The sequence below is a fragment of the Oncorhynchus mykiss genome, chromosome 19, assembly GCF_057628025.1.
Source record: "Oncorhynchus mykiss isolate SJ-2025 chromosome 19, ASM5762802v1, whole genome shotgun sequence".
Taxonomy (NCBI): Eukaryota; Metazoa; Chordata; class Actinopteri; order Salmoniformes; family Salmonidae; genus Oncorhynchus; species Oncorhynchus mykiss.
In genome coordinates, this window is record NC_143040.1 from 52965610 (window position 1) to 52987331 (window position 21722).

Genomic DNA, 21722 nt, shown 5'->3' on the forward strand with positions numbered 1-21722 from the left:
TTTAGGTGACAATTATGTCAATTCTGCTAAGAAAGTTGAATTGGGAAGAAATACATGCATTCCTTTGTCTCATGAACATCCCCCTGTCATATACAAACATATTCAGTTGGATATGTCCGGGATGTAAGAGGGCAAAGAGTACAGAAATGTGATGATTGTTATGAATTTGAAGATGTAGCCTGTTGCGCAGGAGTTAGCCCCCCTAACATGTGACCATAATGCCATGTGACAGGGGGTTCTAGATAGAGAGCTATGGGGTTAGATAGAAGAATGTGAGGAGGGATGGGTAAAGTGTGTGTGCTAGAGAGGGGAGAGAGAGAAGAGAGAGAAAGCACTCAGCGGACCAGAGACTTGAACATCACAAGACTGCACACAATGAAGGTAAGAAAATACTTTTTAAATAATCACAGTGCCTTGAGGTGTCATTCAATTCTTTACTACTTGCATTATAATCTGGGATTGTTATCTACTTTTTAAAATCTTTTCAATTGGACTTTAATAACAATGTAATAACTAGTTAAACTACAGTGCCACTTCAGGACTCATACGTTTAAAACACAGACACGACCTGCATGAAAGTAATCTAATTTACACATAAAGCAGATCTAGATTTAGTTTATCTCATTACATGCAAATAAATACTAATGAGTAAGGGCAAGAAAAAAATACCAATAATAAAACCTAATTAAGCCTTGAGACAATTGAGACATGGATTATGCATGTGTGCCATTCAGAGGGTTAATAAAACAACAGATTTAAGTGCCGGTTTATGTCAAGAACTGCAACACTGCTGGGTTTTTCACGCTCGACAGTTTCCCATGTGTATCAAGAACGGTCCACCACCCAAAGGATATCCAGCCAACTTGACACAACTGTGGGAAGCATTGTAGACAACATGGCCTAGTATCCCTGTGGAACACTTTTGAACTTTGTACAGTCCATGCCCCGACAAATTGAGGCTGTTCTGAGGGCAAAGGAGGGGGGGGGGGTTCTAATGTTTGGTATGCTTAGTGTATTTCTGCACTCTGTTTTGTAAAAAATATCCTTTCGGGTCCTGATATTTTCATTAAAGACGTGTTCTGAGACACTTCTAAGAAATTACTAAATTCGCCCTACTTGAGGCCTCTTTGAATCCGTGTATGATTGGGCACCCCCCTGCACTCTATTCTTTGGGGCACTGTGCCTGTTTGTTGCTCTCTGAATAGCATGGGTTGATGAATAGCCCTTCAGTGGGTGCCTAGGGAACCGCATTAGGATAGCAAACCATGTAGAAAAACAAATCGTACTTATCCAATTAATTGTGCTAAAATGTATATGTTTGCTCTTTAGTCACATATTCTAGGAAAGGGAGATATTCTTTGAACAATCATTTGTCCCTCATCAGTTCAGCTTCTGTAGCAGCTGAAAGTCACAAGGAGAATATCTCTCTGAGTAACACCAAAGGCTAATACTCAAATCAAATCACATTTTACTTGTCACATGCGCTGAATACAACAGGTGTAGTAGACCTTACAGTGAAATGCTTACTTACAAGCCCTTAGCCAACAATGCAGTTTTAAGAAAAATAGCATTAAGAAAGTATTTACTAACCACTGTACGGTCAGAACTGAGTGACGATGGTATACATTTATAGAGTAGTGTATTAACTCTCTGGACTGGTGTGTCATCATCAGCATAGCTACGGAGTCATTCAACACTGCAGGATAGATTTGATTCATCTTCTGAGGTGAAATGTTGCCTGGTAGCAAAATACATTCATAGATTGCATTGTTCAAGTCTCATCAAATATATTAATTGTGTGGTGTCATTGAGTAACGTAGCTAGTACCAAACTGTCTTATTGTAAAAATAGTAATACTCATGATGGAAGTCTAGAGTAGACACCATTCAAAGTTTAGATCACAAGGCTGAAGTGTAATAGAGTGGATCGGAGGAGTTGTGACTCTCCAGTTGGTCAAGTCCAAGAGACAACACAGAACCATTTGCTCTCCATTTGACATAGATATGTTTCTTCATTTTTTTTTTTATGTTCGGTGTCTCATTAAATATAAAGTAAACAAACAGCTTTGGGATGAATGGTACCATGAACCAGACAGAGGGACAGAACAGAGATGGCTATGAGACAGCTTGGAATGGCGGCAACACCTACAACATCACGCCTCATAATGTCACCACTGGCTTCCAGTCCCCCTTCTCCCCGATTATGGACATGGCCATCAGTGGCATCACCATCATCATCCTCTTCATCACCATGGTGTCCCTGGGCTGCACCATGGAGATCTCCAAGATCAAGGCCCATATCCTGAAGCCCAAAGGGGTGGCCATCGCAGTGGTGGCCCAGTTTGGTATCATGCCTCTCACTGCCTTCAGCCTGGCCAAAATCTTCCAGCTGGGCGCCATCGAGGCTGTGACCGTGCTAATCTGTGGCTGCTGTCCGGGGGGAAACCTCTCCAACATCTTCGCCCTGGCCCTGAAGGGTGACATGAACCTAAGGTGAACTCATTGACATTTTGATCTGAAGTTTTTTTTTATTTAGAAAAATTATTAGGCAGGACATGTTGGACAAAAATGTTGGACAAAAATGTTGGACAAAAACATTTATACAATTGTTTCACAATACAGAAAAATGCAAAGGTTTGAATAATTTTGCACATGGCATGAATGCTAAACTAAAGATAACACATGTTCTATTGTTAAGATTTGGCAAGGATATCACCAAAACTCAGTTAAAATTGAAAATTGAATGGAAATTACAAAAGTTTCAACCTCCCCTTCTCTTTATATCCTACAGCATTGTAATGACCACATGTTCTACTGTTTTGGCCCTGGGTATGATGCCTCTGCTGCTCTTCCTATATTGCCATGGCTTCAATAATTTGGAAAACGCTGTGCCTTACACTGGCATCACCATAGCTCTCATCATGACCCTAGTGCCCTGTGCCATTGGCATAGCCATCAACCACCGGGTACCACAGTACTCTCAGATCATCATCAAGGTGAGCTTGACTCCAGATCCTGTATTTTTGGTCAACAAAGTGACACATCTTAAGGTATATAAAATAGTGTTTCTAATCCAAGTTCATTCATATAGCATTTTCTATTTACGAAAGGACAATAATTAACATCCTCTGTAAAAGCATGTTTGATTTGACAGAGCTTTTACTCCACAGGTTGGTCTAAGCATCTTACTAATTGCCACTGTGGCCATTGGTGTCATGTCAGGCATCTCCATTGGGGGAACAGTGTGGGTGGTTCTCTCACCCCAACTCATGGCCGTGGCTGCACTGATGCCCCTGACAGGCTACCTGCTGGGATACCTCATGTCCACCATCTTCAAAGTCAATCATCAGTAAGTGCACTGCTGTATTCATCGGTTCAAGGATAGACTGGGCCAAGGGGTATGCATCCATTCACAGCTATCAATAATAATATACAGTTGAGCAAACCATGTAACACATATTTTCTCAGATGCAGAAGGACTATTTCTATGGAGACAGGCTGTCAAAACATCCAGCTGTGTTCCACCATCTTGAAAGTGGCCTTTCCCCCGGAGGTTATTGGCCCCCTGTATCTGTTCCCGCTAATCTACATCCTATTCCAGGGAGGCGAGGCGCTGCTTTTCATCATCCTCTTCAGATGTTACCAAAGCTTCTAGCCACCAGCTGAGGGTAAGTGTCATAGCTGCCTGGGTAACACTAGGGTAGCGTGGCTCAGAGAATGTACTGTCCCCTTACCCCTGCTGTTGTTACAGTGCGCCAGACTGTTTGAGAAAATATAGGCAATCTTTCTAAAGAAATCTATTTTTCTCTCCCATAGCAAAGCCTGTATACATGACAGTGGCCGGTAAAATAGAGGAAGTAAAGGTTTTATAGGTCCCATATGGGAGAGGCCCATAGAGATGGAGTGGCCACAGGAGGACAGCGGACCAAACTGAACAGGCCCAGGACAGGAGCCAAGACCACAGCATTGGAAAGGCAAAGGAATGGAGAGGGACACCTCAGACAATCAGGATGTGTTGAGAACAGAAGATGGTAGTCTAATATGGTCATCGCTTAGTCACTTCAATGACATCAAATGTATGGGTTTTTAGGGAAACATAACTGGCTGGCGATGTGCAGCACAATTTTACCAATGCAACTGTATACTGTAGTTGGAATGCAGTGTCTAAGCCACTAGATACTAACTGGAGGAAAGAAGGAGTAACTGTATTTATATTGACAAGCTTTTATTTCTAGAGAAGATAATGAATTTAAATACTTTATCTACTGCCAATATTTAGCATTTTGACAATAGATTATGCCCAGGTATTTTATACTTAAGAGTAAATATAAAAAATGTATAATGTAGATTAAGGTTTTAACCAAATACACAATGACAATGGGGTCATTTCTGTAGAGGACATAAAAGCAGCATAAAGTTGTACAGGGTCTCCATCTTTGTTGCAGTTTTATGAAAACAAAAATTGTGATGTTTAATTACAAAAAAAAGCCTAAAATGTCAGAAAATTAATTTTCAAGAAGTGGGTTCTTTATAAATAAAGTGCATTACAATGCCACCTAGTGCTGACAATGTCCACAAAACATAGAGATCAAACAGTGCAGTGAAAGAGGTTGAACTGTTGAAGAATAGAATTGGTTGACAAGGACAAAACCTTGCACAGCTCAAATTATATTTATTCAAAATTATAACAGGGTATTTACAGAGTAAAATTAACAAACCTTTTTTCAAATATTAAAATACAATCTTTACACCAATTGCATTGTGTAGTCCCAAAGCAACTGAAACCATTTGAAAAGAGATGACACTAAGCTTCTGTACATAACAATAATGATCTGTTTTGAACTATGGTTAACCCAATTAACTTTAGTCTTCCATATATTATGTCCTTATGAGTCCACCAAGGTGGAAATGTTAAAAGACACGTCTTAATATGCTTTTTCAAGAATTGTGGAAGCATCCAAGCAACCATGGCTGATCAACAGCATTCTGGACATGAATATACTAAATACTCAATTTAGTTTACCCGTCTTAACTTAATGCATCATTTTAAACAACCCACAAATAAATATAAAGTATAACATTGTCAGATCTCCAAGAACCACCAACTATGCTCCAACTTGTTACGTCACGGAGCTGTGAAGAGCGAAAATGGACAATTTTAAAATCCTTTTTTTTTTTAGGAAGGAAACTCAATACAAATGCTTTTTGTGCATAGCAGTGGAGCTCTAAGGCCACCTGGGAAAAGGTGTACTGACATGAATAAGAGGATATGAACGCTAAGCCCAATGTCAATAAGCTGAGAGGTGTGCCTCAACCTAGGGAACACCGGCCTTCAGCAAAATCATCTAATAAGTGCATGAAAAAAAAAACACTGCGCTCAAAACTATGATCAGAATGGATACGTGACATCAATTAGTTGTGCCATTAAGAACCCCATTCAGAATATTATCACAAGTTACTCTTACTTACCTTATCGAGCATAAATGGTCAAATCTGTGTATGTGTGAGAATGACCAGTTCAATCTAAGTTGCAGTGGTCTTCATGCATCATTCCTAACATGCTGCTGTGCATGTTCTGCAGTGATCATGTAAAAACAAGTCGACATGGTACAAATTGGTGATGGGTGCAATGATTAGCTCATAAAATGTGTTTAACCACTGAAAAGAAATACATGTAATGCTGTAAAGAGAATTTTCAAATGTCATATCGAGCTTTCCAGAAGACCATCCAACATACAGGGTGGTCATTCTTTTACAGTTACGTCCCTGCGCTAAGCCAATGGTTAAAATAACAAGTGTCAGACACTTAGAAAATGGCTAAGCATTATGTACATGTTAAACCCCTCTGAGCCCTCCTCTGGATGGGGGAGAAGCAACATTCTGCTGAGCATGACACGGCCTCACTTAGTGCCCCTGGAGGAGGTGGGTGGGTAGTCTTGTGTTGGCAGCTGCTGCAGTGGGGAGCTTCATACATGCCTCCGACTCAACACAGCCGCACAACAGCAACCCTGGATGTCTCTAATGTACGCCCAAGTGGCTGCAGCATGATTCAGGCCTCCTTTAACAAAGGCATATCTGCAGAAACAAAGAGACATCATCAATACGCCGTATGCATATATGGGCATTATCAACCAAGGCCTGTTTGAAGAGGCCTGTTTGGAGAGACATGTTGATAGGGGGCCTACCGTCAGAGTAGTCCATCTCAGAGTTGAGGAGGGGCAGACTGTGCTGCTCACTGCCTGTGGAGTCCCTCCGCTGTGAAGGTGAAGGCGCTGCAGCAGCAGCCTGCTCCGGGCCCCAGCAGGAGTATGAAGGGGAAGAAGTGAAGGATGGTGGTACTGGGTGAACCAATGCCATCTCTGAGAGCTGGGAGAGGGTGGAGGGCCTGGCCTGTGCAATGAGCGGCTCGGTCGTCCCTGCAGCCTGCTGGCCCTCTGACAGCACTATTTGGACCCGGGACTCAGAGCTGAGACTCAGACCCCCTCCACCACACACCGCCTCCTCATAGGAGGGCAGGGCCACCTGCACCCCCTCCACCATGATGGACACAGGCTGGCCTGACACCCCCTGCTCACGGCTGTGAGGGGGACCAGAGAGGAGTGAAACTTTTAATTACGCATTACGTTAGAGACTTATGAGCTAGTTTTATGAGACATGCACACCCCTGGAGTACACAAATAGCTAGGATAAGTCTACCATAGCTGATGCTGAATAAGCATGTCTGTAGTTTCAGGCCACCCACCGGCTGTGGTTGAAGGACTTGAGTTTTGGCTGCAGCAGGACAAACAGGACCACCAGCAGCAGGATGAGGGCTACAGAGCTGGCAGTGGAGGCCACGATGGACAGGGTGGGTATGCCCAACGGCAAGGCAGGGTCTCTGTCTGGAAGAGGGGAATAAGGTAATCAGCCCAAGTGCAAACAGTGTCACAGACCTGCCAACCTTGAAGAATATTTAGGAGTACCAATTCAGCACGGTGGTGCCACCGCCGGCCCCCACGACAGCGCATGTGCGACTCCCACACTGCTCACATCATAAGCAATTCACTTTTTTTTGCCTAATAATGATGTTGACAGAAGACTGCCTAAGTAGGAATGTGAGGCTTTAGACTGGTATGGTACTTGGTAATTGGCTGCTCTTCGATAGCTAACTAGAAGAGATATGCTTAAAATGCATACATCAGGGCTCTCCCTAGGATTTTATATCAAACAACATAGCCAACACAGAAGTCTTGTGTTTGATCCTAAATTAAATTGATGTGGTCTCAATGAAATGTTTCTAGGTTACATTTGAGTGACATTTTTGGAGGGGAGTAAAATCTGAACAATTCCAACTACTGGATGCAATGTAGTAGTCTAGTTTACTGTAGGTTATTTGGAATATGAAACAACTGAACTAGGCCTCCTGAGCAGCAAAGCAGTCTAAGGCACTGCATCGCAGTTCTAGAGGCGTCACTACAGGCACCCTGATTCAAATCCAGGCTGTATCACAACCGGCCGTGATTGGGAGTCCCATAGGACGGCACACAATTGGTCCAGCGGCATCGGGGTTTGGCCGGTGTAGGTTGTCATCATAAATAATTTGTTGTTAACTGACTTGCCTAGTTAAATAAAGGTAAACAATAAATACAAAATTGCCCACAGAGCAGATCTACCGCTTCTTAGACTTGTTTCAATGAGTAAAAAAAAAAAAAAAAAAATGAGCTTGGTTCCCCCCCCCCCCCCCCCATCAGATTTCCATCCCTGACCTAATCCATCAAGTTTGACTACTAGGCTACCATTCATTAAACATGCCTTGTCATTGGTGAACAGACTTATCACATCATTGGCAGCCTACTGTCGACATACAACTGTATCAAGAGGACAGATCAAGAAGTGATTAATTAACATAGGCATACTAATGTTTAACAGTCTAACATAACCTTTTGTGAAGGACATATTAGCGGAACAGCTCTCTGCCATGTCTGTTTCCATCCAAGCAGCGACACTCACTGAACTACTGCAACATAGGTTTCCTTGCTCGTCAATGCCTACCACCGCAACGTGCCTATTTTATAATAGTTTATTGTACCAGCATACTTTGACCTCAAAATGTGTGCAGGTTGGCAGTTGCTCGAGGTTTGAAAAAAGCAATAATGTTAGTGAACTTTCATCTTGCAGATTGATACAACAAAAAGCAAATAGTTCAAGCGACCCAACACTGAACTCTGAAGAGTAAGACCAACCTTGGTCCAGGAGACAGCTAATCTGCATGGGACCGTCCCACTCCCCGTCCTGACAGGTCAGGTATTTGTACTCTCCCTTCAGGATGTAGCCTTCATCACAGAAGTACTCAATCACAGTGCGATGGTTCAGTCTATGGCAGGGGGACGGGTGGCAGGTGTAACCCCCATTCTCTGGCTCAAATGGAGACAGACACACTGTTGACAAGAAACAAGAGAACCATCATCAGTGAGTTCACAAAACAAATTTTAGACTTCCAAATATGTTAGTGTGTGTGGAATGAATTCAGAGTATTTAGTAAAGCCATTAGTACTATCACTGTGTATGCAGCGGGGTGGGTCTGAGGACCAGTGCCCCAGGGGAGTGCAGGTGAGGATGTTGGGCCCATCCTCCAGGAAGCCTGGGTCACAGCTGTACTGGAGCACCGTGCCGACAGGAAAGGAAGCCCCGTTGGTCTCTGTCAGGTTGGCTGACCCATGTTGGACCATGAACGGCCTCGCACATCCTTGGTTGACACAGCTAATCTGCATGGGGCCGTCCCACTCCCCATCCTGACAGGTAAGATATTTGTACTTGTAGTCTCCCTTCAGGATGAAGCCTTCATCACAGAAGTACTCGATCACAGTGCCCTGGCCTAGCCGATGGCAGGGAGACGGGTGGCATGTGTACCCTCCATTCTCAGGCTCAAACAGAGGCCGGCACACTGCTGGTCAGAAACAACACAATCATGTTGTAAAGTTATAATCCTACATTATCCAAATTTTGGTATCAACTTTGTTGTTCAAATGGAAAGAAATAATCCTGTTCACAATGAGTCATACTGGTGGCCACATTGTAGAGAGCCACTCACCGTCACTCCGTTTGCAGTGGGGTGGGTCTGAGGTCCAGAGGCCCAGGGGGTTGCATGTGATGATGCTGGGCCCATCAGCCAGATAGCCTGGGTCACAGCTGTACTGGAGCACCGTGCCCACAGGGAAGGAACCCCTGTTAGTCTCTGTCAGGTTGACCCAGCTGTTCTGCACCATGAATGGCCTCACACATCCTGAGGAGGGACAAAAGGTCATGATTGATGCTAGCGCATACTGCTGTTTTTTTCCCCTGCTATATTTTGGTTTTAAAACACTGTTGTTAAGGGCCTCGCTATAAGTGGTTTTTATGAGGTTTATATAATATCAATGAGTCACAAAGGCAGTGGGAGGTGAGTGGGACTTCTAGCAACAGCTTCACGCACTCCATCCAGCATCTTTTACTCATCAGCTATGAGAGGATGTGGGGACTTTACACCTTAATATTGAGTGTAGCTCATGTGTTGGCCAGTTGTTTGTTCAAATAAACCCAATTCCGATGTTATAATTTACCACATACAGTAAGTAGGTTAATGTACATCCTACATTATTAGACTGAAAGAGAGAAGCGGAATTGTAGCAGCATAACAGTAATGTATGGAACGGAGACGTGTGGGGGGGATTTTGCTGACGAGAGATCTCTTACCTGACCCTTGTCCCGTGGATAGCACAGTCAGAAAGAGCAACAGTGAAAGTGCCCACTTGTCAGCTGAGGTGAGCAGCTCAAGGGCTTTTGACATTGACTCTACCATTCCATTGCACATATTTTACTTCCACTGCAGAGGGATTCAGCTCAACCTAGGGATAGAAGACCAGAATGAATTGACTGACAACTGAACGGAGTTGTCGCCCACCCCCCAAATAATCAACCCTGTCCAAGTTCTAATTATTATTTACTAGCAACTGCAAAGTCACATTTGACTGAGTCTAATGCATATATCCCAAGATCAAGAAAGAGCAGATGCTTTGTTTGGGGACCATGCAATCACGGACCCTTGGGACGTCCCTATCCCCATTGAAGTTGACATTTAAATGGTTAAGGTTGTAGTTTAGGGAAGGGATTTTCCAAGTATCCCGAATAGCACTGACCCTTTATTTGGGTCCAATGATAACTAAGTGGCGCACAACAGACCCTGGTTCGATCCTTGGCTGTATCACAACCGGCTGTGATCGGGAGTCCCATTGGGCGGCGCACAATTGGCTCAGCATTGTTCAGGTTAGGGGAGGGTTTGGACGGGGTAGGCCAAATAATAATTTGTTCTTAACTGACTTACCTAGTTAAATAAAGGCTAAACAAAAAAAAGATCTGACTGTAGTTAAGTTACGGCCAAAGACACTCATACTAGCATCCTATTTGATAACTACCTAGCTAGCTAATTAACTAGGTAATGTAACTACGGTCTGGGTATGTCCTCCCAAACCAAGTTTAAAAAAAAAGTTAAGTAACTTTTTGGGCAAACTAACCAAATTCAAAGAAATCTGAGTTATAGATCTGTCATACTCATTGAAACAAGTTTAAGAAGCAGTAGACCTGCTCTTTGGCCAAAAAAAAGTACTTAAAAAAAAAAAAACTTTATTTAACTAGGTAAGTCAGTTAAGCACAAATTCTTATTTACAATGACGGCCTACACCGGCCAAACCCGGACGACGGAAGTTGTGCCCCGCCCTATGGGACTCCCAATCACAGCCGATTGTGATACAGCCTGGAATCAAACCAGGGTGTCTATAGTGACGCCTCAAGCACTGAAATGCAGTGCCTCAGACCGCTGCGCTACTCGGGAACACATTTCTATGCTTCCACTTTATTATGTTTAATTTTTGCATATTTTACTTACATCAGCTTCAAACAGCTGAAAATATAATATTTTGGGTTATTGAAAAGACGGTACAATAATTCTCTACACTCAGTGGTTTGTTTTGTCACATTTAGGAGAACTATTAGAATTCATGTGCTTTCTGCTTATTGCATCTTTATACTAACCAGATAGCAGAGGGGAAAACTATTAGCTACAGTGCCTTGCGAAAGTATTCGGCCCCCTTGAACTTTGCGACCTTTTGCCATATTTCAGGCTTCAAACATAAAGATATAAAACTGTATTTTTTTGTGAAGAATCAACAACAAGTGGGACGACATTTATTGGATATTTCAAACTTTTTTAACAAATCAAAAACTGAAAAATTGGGCGTGCAAAATTATTCAGCCCCCTTAAGTTAATACTTTGTAGCGCCACCTTTTGCTGCGATTACAGCTGTAAGTCGCTTGGGGTATGTCTCTATCAGTTTTGCACATCGAGAGTGACATTTTTTCCCATTCCTCCTTGCAAAACAGCTCGAGCTCAGTGAGGTTGGATGGAGAGCATTTGTGAACAGCAGTTTTCAGTTCTTTCCACAAATTCTCGATTGGATTCAGGTCTGGACTTTGACTTGGCCATTCTAACACCTGGATATGTTTATTTTTGAACCATTCCATTGTAGATTTTGCTTTATGTTTTGGATCATTGTCTTGTTGGAAGACAAATCTCCGTCCCAGTCTCAGGTCTTTTGCAGACTCCATCAGGTTTTCTTCCAGAATGGTCCTGTATTTGGCTCCATCCATCTTCCCATCAATTTTAACCATCTTCCCTGTCCCTGCTGAAGAAAAGCAGGCCCAAATCATGATGCTGCCACCACCATGTTTGACAGTGGGGATGGTGTGTTCAGCTGTGTTGCTTTTACGCCAAACATAACGTTTTGCATTGTTGCCAAAAAGTTCAATTTTGGTTTCATCTGACCAGAGCACCTTCTTCCACATGTTTGGTGTGTCTCCCAGGTGGCTTGTGGCAAACTTTAAACGACACTTTTTATGGATATCTTTAAGAAATGGCTTTCTTCTTGCCACTCTTCCATAAAGGCCAGATTTGTGCAATATACGACTGATTGTTGTCCTATGGACAGAGTCTCCCACCTCAGCTGTAGATCTCTGCAGTTCATCCAGAGTGATCATGGGCCTCTTGGCTGCATCTCTGATCAGTCTTCTCCTTGTATGAGCTGAAAGTTTAGAGGGACGGCCAGGTCTTGGTAGATTTGCAGTGGTCTGATACTCCTTCCATTTCAATATTATCGCTTGCACAGTGCTCCTTGGGATGTTTAAAGCTTGGGAAATCTTTTTGTATCCAAATCCGGCTTTAAACTTCTTCACAACAGTATCTCGGACCTGCCTGCTGTGTTCCTTGTTCTTCATGATGCTCTCTGTGCTTTTAACGGACCTCTGAGACTATCACAGTGCAGGTGCATTTATACGGAGACTTGATTACACACAGGTGGATTGTATTTATCATCATTAGTCATTTAGGTCAACATTGGATCATTCAGAGATCCTCACTGAACTTCTGGAGAGAGTTTGCTGCACTGAAAGTAAAGGGGCTGAATAATTTTGCACGCCCAATTTTTCAGTTTTTGATTTGTTAAAAAAGTTTGAAATATCCAATAAATGTTGTTCCACTTCATGATTGTGTCCCACTTGTTGTTGATTCTTCACAAAAAAAATACAGTTGTATATCTTTATGTTTGAAGCCTGAAATGTGGCAAAAGGTCGCAAAGTTCAAGGGGGTCGAATACTTTCGCAAGGCACTGTACATTACCAAAAGTATGTGGCCACAAGTATGTGGAGTTGGTCCCCCCTTTGCTGCTATAACAGCCTCCGGTCTTCTGGAAAGGCTTTCCACTAGATGTTGTAAAATTGCTGCGGGGACTTCCTTCCATTCAGCCACCAGAGCATTATTGAGGTCGGTCACTGATGTTGGGCGATTAGGCCTGGCTTGCAGTTGGCGTTCCAATTAATCCCAAAGGCGTTAGGTGGGGTTGAGTTCAGGGCTCTGTGCAGGTCAGAAGTTCTTCCACACAATCTTGACAACAATTTCTGTATGGAACTCGCTTAGTGCACTGGACATTGTCATGCTGAAACAGGAAAGGGCCTTCCTCAAACTGTTGCCACAAAGTTGGAAGCACAGCATTGTCTAGAATGTCATTGTATAAGAGATGTCCTGTCACTGGAACTAAGGGGCCTAGCCCGAACCATGAAAAACAGCCCCAGACCATTCCTCCTCCACCAAACTTCACAGTTGGCACTATGAAGTCGGGCAGGTAGCGTTCTTTTGGCATCTGCCAAACCCAGATTCCTCCATCGGACTGCCAGATGGTGAAGCGTGATTCATCACGCCAGAGAACACGTTTCCACAGAGTCCAATGGCGGCGAGCTTTACACCACTCCAGCCGACACTTGGCATTGTGATTTTAGGCTATTGTGCGGTTGCTTGGCAATCAATGGAAATCCATTTCATGAAGCTCCAGACGACAGTTCTTGTGCTGACTGATGTTCCAAACAGCCTCTGGAAGTAACTCGGTAGAAAGTGTTGCAACCAAGGACATATGAGTTTTACGCGCTATGCACTTCAGCAATCGTTGGTCCCGTTCTGCAAGCTTGTGTGGCCTACCACTTCACGACTGGGCCGTTGTTACTCCTAGAAGTTTCCACTTCACAATAACAGCACTTACAGTTGAACGGGCAGCTCTAGCAGGGCAGAAATTTTATGGACTGACTTGTTGGAAAAGTAGCATACTATGACAGTGCCACGTTGAAAGTCACAGTTCTTCAGTAAGGCCCTTCTACTGCCAATACTAGTCTGTGGAAATTGCATTGCTGTGTGCTCGATTTTATACACCTGTCAGCAACGGGTGTATAAAATGAAATAACTGAATCCACTAATTTGATGGGGTGGCCACATACTTTTGTGTGTGTATATATATATATATATATATATATATATATATATATATATATATATATATATATATATATATATATATAGTACATAGACGTTACCTACTACCTACACACCACATTACCTGGCTAGCAGCGGCAGATTAATGTTACGTAGAGAACACCAGCTGGTTAACATTAGATTGCTACTGTAGATAACGTTCTTTCTCACACTAGACCTCGTCAGCATAACAACGCTAGCTAATTGTGAATCATGTAACGCTAACTACAGTAGCTATGTTAACAACAATAAACCATTATCGTTACCTTTGATTGTAGTTAGCAACGTCAGCTATACCTAGCCAGCTAATCTCTTCGTTTACCCACACAAAAACACGGACAGTCAGGTCCTCCTCCACCCTGTTCTACTGTACTCGCTCACTGTGGTCGATACATTTCCCTAATCAGTTTCTGTAAAACGGCAATTGTCCCTCACTAAAAACATCAACTATGCGCGGTCAGGGGAGACTGCAAATCGCCCCCCCGCTAGACTAGCTTCGCAACGGCTTTGCTGCTAGGCTGAGCCAAATAAATAATGAATTAATTGTACCTGCTGAGCTGCCTCGATTTGGTCTCTTCCATTGAAGTCTGTTATTGTGAAAAGAAAATTAACCAATAAAGATACAACTTTTGTATAGTTACCACATCCGGGTCTTGTGCGTCCTTAGATACCAGTCCAAAATAAAAAGCATTACCACGGCTACCTCATCGCTGCAATGAGGTAGACTTAATATGTATAATTTAATGTACAATACTGTAATGAAACAGGCAGGGAGCAGGTCTCGAACCGTCGACCTTCTAGCCCGAGGTCCGGCGCGCTATCGACTGTGCCGCAAAAGCATGCTCGTGCGGCAGAGTCGATTTCCGCGGTTATAAACCCAGGGTCGTTACAATACAATATGAAATGTTATTTATTTACCTCAAATGTCTTGCAAAATTGTCTACTCGATAGCCCCTAGATAGCCTCTAGCTACCAGTGGCGGTCAGTGCCGTTTAAGATGAGGGAGGACGATTTTTAATGAGCATGGCCTTATTTCTATTACAGCATATTGGATGACTGCCATTAATATTCCATTCACCCAGGTCAATGTAACAGGGACTACAGGTTTAGGCTATTACATGATACATTCCCTACATCATGAGGTTGCTACAACCTAGCCTATGAATGAACATTTACAACATAGGTGCACACAGGTCGAGAGAAAAATATGAGCTGACAGACAGTGACACATTGAATACCGCCTTGCACACTTACCTGCGTCTAGCTGATATAGGGTGTAATTATTAGTCCAACAGTTGCAAACGAGAGTTTATATTGGACAAATTCAGGTATGTTTTGTTCCGTTTGCTTCCGTTTTTAAGAAACATGTTTCAACAGAATCGGCAGAATGAATACACCCCTGATCACTTGTAAACAAAGTTCACTTTCATTGCAGTAACGTTGTATTCCTTCTTGCGCTCTCTTTCTATCACCTTTTCCCTTCGGTTGTGGACTTCAATGAACAACATGTCAGCTGTATGTGACCCTGGTGAAAAAAACCTTATCAAGCCAAACCAAATTGTTGTCACCATATTAGCTATAGTAAGGTCGTTGTCAACATAGCTAATAGAACGGACGCGTTAGTAAACCTGTTACAATCATGTAGTAACGTTACAGTGTACAGTCAGTAAACTGTTCAACTATTGTCTTTCTCCTTCTTTGTCTTTGAGTCAACTAATCACCAGATTTTATGCACTGTAGTGCTAGTGTAACAGTACAAATTTAGACCGTCCCTCGCCCATACGCGAACCAGGGACCTTCTGCACACATCAACAGTCACCCTCGAAGCACCCATCGCTCCACAAAAGCCGCGGCCCTTGCAGAGCAAGGGGAACTACTACTTCAAGGTCTCAGAGCAAGTGACGTCACTGATTGAAACGCTATTTAGCGCCCACGCTAACTAAGCTAGCCGTTTCACATCCGTTACACTAGCTATCTGTATCAATCAATCAATCAGCGAGAGAGAGAGAGATGCGCCAACATCTGCCCTATGTCTAGTTTAACACCGATGTCAAGAGAGGGATGTCTGCATCGGCCCGATGTCTAGTTTAACGCAGATGTCCAAAACCGATGTCAAAGCTGAATTGTATAGACCTATATGACATAATGACGCCACAAAAAATACAGAGTTACACTGAACAAAAGCCGACAAATACTAAGCGCACACTGTCAACAATTAAACAAGTTCAAGTCGAGCACTCATTTTAAAGAGTAAGAACATTTCAGCGAGACAACTCAAAGGCGAAATCCATTAACGCCAAGATAATGGAATTGCCCTTGACAATCAACCATTCTCTGTCGTGGATGATGTTGGCTGTCGTCAACTGGTCGAGCACCGGTACACACTACCAAGTAGGAGCTATTTTTGTCCAGATGTTACCATACCGGAGTTACACAGTACTGTTGAAACACATCCATGAGCTACTTGTTATGGGCGTCACTGCTATTAGCTTCACGATTGACATTGGGAGCAGCGATTTCGGCCCCATGAGCATGCTGAGTCTGACAGCACAATGGGTTGATGAGGATTTCGTACAGATGAAAGTCGTATTGCATGTTTAAGAATGTGCTGGTTCTCATACCGCTGCTGCCATTTCAATGGCATATGAGAACATGTTTGAAACTTGGAAACATTGAACACACTCCTAGCGCCATTCGAACAACTGACTCGAGAAATAAGCTAATCAACTGCGTCTGCAGCAGACGTGATACCCTCTGTCATGGCATTGAAACGCCTGCTCAACAAAACTGCCCACAGACCGTGGGGTTAAAACTTGCAAAAGTACTCTACTAGAGGCTGTGAACAAACGATTCGTTGGCATTCACTCTGAGCCTTTACTGTGTCACCACCATGCTCGATGCTAGGTACAAGTACCGCTACTTCGATGCAGACGAGAAATAGAGTTTCCGTGAAATGCTAGACAGCTGGACAAGATGGACATGGACACAGTGACAGTGTGCACCGAGGAGGAGAGGCCACGGACAGACAGAGCTGAAACTTCATTGCTTGACCTGTATGATGAAATCCTGGTTGAGAATGAAAGGACTGAGCAAATGAACAATGCAACAGCACAGCAAGTAAGGGAAATAAATGGGTTTTGATTATGTTTTACTTGTAATGGGGACTTGTAAGGTTACACACACAAACAGTGTGTGTAACCTTTATTTAACTAGGCAAGTCAGTTAAGTTAAATTCTTATTTACAATGACGGCCAAACCCGGACGACGCTGGGCCAATTGTGCGCCACCCTTTAGGACTCCCAATCACGGCCGAATGTGATACAGCCTGGATTCGAACCAGGGATTGTAGTGACGCCTCTTGCACTGAGATGCAGTGCCTTAGACCGCTGTCGCAGTGTCGTGTGTGCGTTAACTATTTAACTGTACTAGAATGCTATAAAGGCCTCTAAAATTTAAAATATTGCTTATCGGTACCGTTTTTTTGTCAAGGAAAATATTGGATATCGCTATCGGCCAAAAATGTGATATCGGTGCATCCCTATTGGAAATGTTGATACTGGAGACTTATCAGAAGAAACTGTAATTTAGCATTTATAGAGGTTAATAAATTAATTGGAAGGTTGGTTATCCTCCCACAATTTATGCATCACTAGATTTGATTTGTTACAAGATTAAGGGCATACTGTGCAACTTTCATAAGGTCTGGATGCTTTATATGGAATACAGTACAACAAAAGGCATCTTATTGAAAACATGTCCATGTCAGGGGAGATACCTATTTAGGCAATCCCTAGCTGCTGGGCTTCTCAGTCCTGGCCCTGGGGGTCTGCCATACTTTTGATTGACACTCTGGCGTTGGCCTAACACACCTGAAACCATTAATGAATGTTTAACTAAGATGCTACAACTGAGTGGGGTGTACTGGGTTGGGGCGCTGCAGGGCCATAGACCCCTAGGGACAGGACGGGGTGACCCATCTATATTGTGTGCAAGTAAAAAGAGCTCTACAGTACTATTAGGCCTATGATAGGAATTATATGGAGGGTGTACTGTTTCTGTGTGTTAATGTGTACAGTGCATTTATAAAGTATTCAGACCCCTTGACTTTTTCCACATTTTAATACGTTACAGCCTTATTAATCTTCACCCCATAATACCAAATAATGACAAAGTGAAAAAAAAAGTTTTTTAGACATTTTTGCAAATGTACTAAAAAATAAACAGATACCTTATTTACATAAGTATTTATACCCATTGGAAGGGTACCAAAACACTTCTACAGCATTGAAGGTCCCTGAGAACAAAGTGGCCTACCTCATTCTTAAATGGAAAAAGTTTGGAACTACCGAGGCTTTTCCTAGAAATGGCCGCCCAGCCAAACTGAGCAATTTGGGGAGAAGAGTCTTGGTCAGGGAGGTGACCAAGAACCCGACGGTCACTCTGACAGAGCTCCAGAGTTCCTTTGTGGAGATTGGACAACCATCTCTGCAGTACTCTACCAATCAGGCCTTTATGATAGGGTGGCCAGACAGAAGCCACCCCTCAATAAAATGCACATGACAGTCCGTCTGGAGTTTGCCAAAAGGCACCTAAAGGACTCTCAGACCATGAGTAACCAAGATTGAACTCTTTGACCTGAATTCCAAGCATCACGTCTGGAGGAAACCTGGCACCATCCCTACGGTGAAGCTTGGTGGTGGCAGCATGGTGCAGCGACGCTCCCCATCCAACCTGACAAATCTTGATAAGAGAAGAGAGAGAGAAGGGGAGACACTCCCCAAATACATGTGTGCCAAGCTTGTAGTGTCATACCCAATAAGACTCAAGGCTGTAATCGCTGCCAAAGGTGCTTCAACAAAGTACTGAGTAAAGGGTCTTAATACCTATGTAAATGTGATATTTCAGTTGTAATTTTACATTTTATATGTGGTATTTTGTGTAGATTGATGAGGGGAAAAAACAATTTAATCAATTGTAGAATATGGCTGTAACGTAACAATGTGGAAAAAAGTTAAGGGGTCTGAATACTTTCCGAATGCACTCTATATCACTTTGAAATTGGAATAAGTGGTAAAGAATAGTGAAAAAACGAATTGTGTTTGTTCATCTCTAAAAATCCCAACCAGCGCCTGATGCGTTGGACTTTGTTCTTGCAACCATTCAACCTTGATATTAGACACATTAGTGGTAAGGATAATATCATTGCTGATGCTCTGTCCCGTGCTCCTTTAACCTAGTTTGTATCTTCTCTCTGCTGACCCCTACGGGCTGTCTGCGCCTCTTTCCTCTTAAATTGCTCCCCAGGTACCAGGGCTGCCGAGTTTGAGGGGCGGACAGTCAGCTGGGGGACACGGGGCTACTGCTAGGAGCCGGGACTGGTATCCTTTTTTTTTCTTTTGGGGGAACTTTGGATTGTTTTGAATATGTTGGGCCGAAATTTGGGTTGAGGGTGGGACCCTCATTTTAAGGAGGGGGGTGTCACGGCCCCTCCTCTGCATTGCAGGGGCGGTTCCTCCTGCAGGCAGAGGAGGGTCGTTAGTGATTGGAGTCACATGGGCTCAGGGTATTTAAACTGCTTCACTAACCACTCTTGTCTCTCTCTCTGCTCCTCCAGGTATGATCCTGTTTTTTTTGTTCCTTTGTAGTTTTACGTAGTTTTCACTCAGTCATGTTCACACACACAGATTCACGCATCCCTGCACTTTATATACATCCGACATTATGATACTTTCACACCTCATTCCCTTTTCTTCGTTTAAAGTTCATAGTTTTTGGTTTATAACAAAGAACCTTTTTGATTGGCCTATACCTGTTGTTCGTGTCCCCTCATTTTTGCCACAGGCTATGAGCCGGCCTGTGACAGTATGAATTTCCAGTTAACTTGATTGGAGATGTATCTGATGAGGAGAGCGAAGATCCAGAAGTCCAGAAGGACATTAAGACATTTTAAGTACTTGACAAAATCCTGGCTTCAAGGATCTCAAATGGAAAAGGGAAGGAGTTCCATCAACTATGGAAGGAACTATTGGTAAGCACAAGGATACGCAGAGTACACAGAAGTTAATGCAGCACCATATCACCAAGTAAAATTCTAAGTGTGTAAATGTACTTGGCGAATGAAGGCGATTCTGATGTGAGAATGTGTATATGCTGAAGGATATTTTCTACCAATTTTTGTGCAGCAGCTAAAACCCAACATATATTCAGAATGTGCAGATGAAGCAGAAAATACAAGGATATTTTTGGTCCTGGCTCCTTCCAGTAGTAAGTCAAATAGTATCATTTCAGAATGCTGATCAGTGTGGATACTGTCTACAATGCACATTGACTGGAGCTTTGAGGACAATGTTAGTCATAGTACTCACATGCCAAGTTACGATTCCATGATAAACTAAAGAACTTGGAAAATGGTGATATAAATCATCAGCTTTCTTTTGCATGGGATATGGCACAGCAAATTGATAACCTTACGTAGATTCAGTCTCAGAATTTCAATATGGTAATTTGTTATTCATATGCAGGCTATGTTTTAATAATACATTTTCATTCACCCTAGTTCATGGATCCAATGAAGAAGTGGACTTTGTTCCTGTGTTTGTGACTCAAGTGCCTGACAAAGAGTATGAGACACAACACAAGTGGAGGAAAGTGAATTTGTTTAAATATGCTGGAACATAATTATAGATGGCAACAATTTACATAATTAATTTGCACATAACCCAAAGACGTGGATGTCGATTAAGGCAGCCCCCGCACCTCTCTGATTCAGAGGGGCTGGGCTAAATGCGGAAGACACATTTCAGTTGAAGGCATTCAGTTGTACAACTGACTAGGTATCTCCCTTTCCTATGTAGGCCAATTTATACTAACTACTCCTGTAACAACGTTAGTCTTACAATGCAGTTGTATTATTCTACACTAGATGGCAATATAACCCTAGGAAACAATGTAACTGCGTTGTACTTTCACTGTATTCTGTTTTTTCTTGGTTCTTTGATTTCTGAAAACACCACATAGGCAACCAGTTTCCCATTAAACTGTCCATGAACAACTTTCCCATATTCTTTTGAATTTGCTGTTTGGTGGATGACATGTCACTTAAAGTCATAGTTAGAGAGTTATGAACATTGTCCAGTGGGCTCTTTTTCAAATTGCATGTATTTCAGTGGTCTAGAAAAAAACATGCATCAGGTTTAATTGATATATGCAAATTCTGAATTATTGCTTAGATTGTTGACAATGTCTCTCCTAAACATCTCAGGATGATACTAGACAGAGCTCGCCAATGGTTGAGTTTAGGCTTCTGTATGCCATGTTTACCTGCTGGAATCCAAACAATGCATGAACTCAACTCCCACACAGCAGCAGAATTGGCTGAAGTGGGTCACGAAGAGAGGGCAGATGAGTCACAAGGCAGCCAGTCCAATTCCCAGGGACAAAAAGAAACAAGACTTTGTGAAGAAAAACATTGAGATATGTCAAAGTTCATGTTGGTCCAAGTACAGTGTCAGACTGTCACATAGATTTGGACAAGTCCCATGTTACGTGTGTTTTTTTTTACCCCACTGGGAAAAATAAATATTTATTTGACTCGGACATAGGGGCCTGATTGAAAATAACTACGATCTGATGAAGGATTGTTTTCACTACTATGTGATACATGCAGGAGGCCCGGTGCAGATGACACAGGAGGAGCAGGATCGCCTGGATGACCTCCTCAAATCAAATCCAATTTTATTGGTCACATACACATGGTTAGCAGATGTTAATGCGAGTGTAGCGAAATGCTTGTGCTTCTAGTTCCAACTATGCAGTAATATCTAACAAGTAATCTTGACAAATTCACAACAACTACCTTA

General features: G+C 42.7%; 2 protein-coding genes and 1 long non-coding RNA gene across 11 annotated transcripts; 2 read left to right on the top strand and 1 right to left on the bottom strand.

Annotated features, from left to right (window-relative positions):
* The first annotated feature begins 227 nt into the window (after positions 1-227).
* LOC110497947 (hepatic sodium/bile acid cotransporter) lies at positions 228-4432 on the top strand. Of its 2 annotated transcripts, none has more exons than XM_021574434.3 (6): positions 228-381; positions 2053-2492; positions 2791-2995; positions 3170-3348; positions 3468-3667; positions 3816-4432. In XM_021574434.3, exons 2-5 carry the CDS (start codon positions 2071-2073, stop codon positions 3652-3654), a joined length of 993 nt encoding a protein of 330 aa, XP_021430109.3. In that variant the 5' UTR covers positions 228-381; positions 2053-2070; the 3' UTR covers positions 3655-3667; positions 3816-4432. The 2 variants fall into 2 exon arrangements, with proteins under 2 accessions (XP_021430109.3, XP_090067486.1); XM_090211360.1 differs by having other exon boundaries at positions 298-381; positions 813-2492.
* A 222-nt stretch (positions 4433-4654) lies between these two features.
* LOC110497946 (sushi domain-containing protein 6) lies at positions 4655-14721 on the bottom strand. 8 transcript variants are annotated; one of them, XM_090211359.1, is made up of 8 exons: positions 14505-14721; positions 9711-9862; positions 9070-9261; positions 8533-8922; positions 8222-8416; positions 6742-6880; positions 6185-6576; positions 4655-6074 (listed from the first exon to the last, which is right to left on the bottom strand). In XM_090211359.1, exons 2-8 carry the CDS (start codon positions 9826-9828, stop codon positions 6049-6051), a joined length of 1452 nt encoding a protein of 483 aa, XP_090067485.1. In that variant the 5' UTR covers positions 9829-9862; positions 14505-14721; the 3' UTR covers positions 4655-6048. The 8 variants fall into 8 exon arrangements, with proteins under 8 accessions (XP_090067485.1, XP_090067483.1, XP_036810785.2 ...); XM_090211357.1 differs by having other exon boundaries at positions 14413-14710; XM_036954890.2 differs by having other exon boundaries at positions 8533-8925; positions 14413-14694.
* Positions 14722-19329: 4608 nt separating this feature from the next.
* Positions 19330-20916, top strand: LOC110497948 (uncharacterized). The gene is made up of 3 exons (XR_002469746.3): positions 19330-19891; positions 20046-20127; positions 20420-20916. It is a non-coding gene; the product is annotated as an uncharacterized LOC110497948 (long non-coding RNA).
* The last annotated feature ends 806 nt before the right edge of the window (positions 20917-21722 follow it).

Excerpts from the sequence above, each read along its gene's own strand:
- LOC110497947 (XM_021574434.3), top strand. The coding sequence starts at position 2,071 with ATGAATGGTACCATGAACCAGACAGAGGGACAGAACAGAGATGGCTAT. Across the intron at positions 2,996-3,169 it reads ACTCTCAGATCATCATCAAG|GTTGGTCTAAGCATCTTACT; the intron begins GTGAGCTTGACT and ends TTTACTCCACAG. Across the intron at positions 3,349-3,467 it reads ATCTTCAAAGTCAATCATCA|ATGCAGAAGGACTATTTCTA; the intron begins GTAAGTGCACTG and ends ATATTTTCTCAG.
- LOC110497946 (XM_036954890.2), bottom strand. The coding sequence starts at position 9,828 with ATGTGCAATGGAATGGTAGAGTCAATGTCAAAAGCCCTTGAGCTGCTC. Across the intron at positions 9,262-9,710 it reads ATCCACGGGACAAGGGTCAG|GATGTGTGAGGCCATTCATG; the intron begins GTAAGAGATCTC and ends GTCCCTCCTCAG. Across the intron at positions 8,926-9,069 it reads CCACTGCAAACGGAGTGACG|CAGTGTGCCGGCCTCTGTTT; the intron begins GTGAGTGGCTCT and ends GTTTCTGACCAG.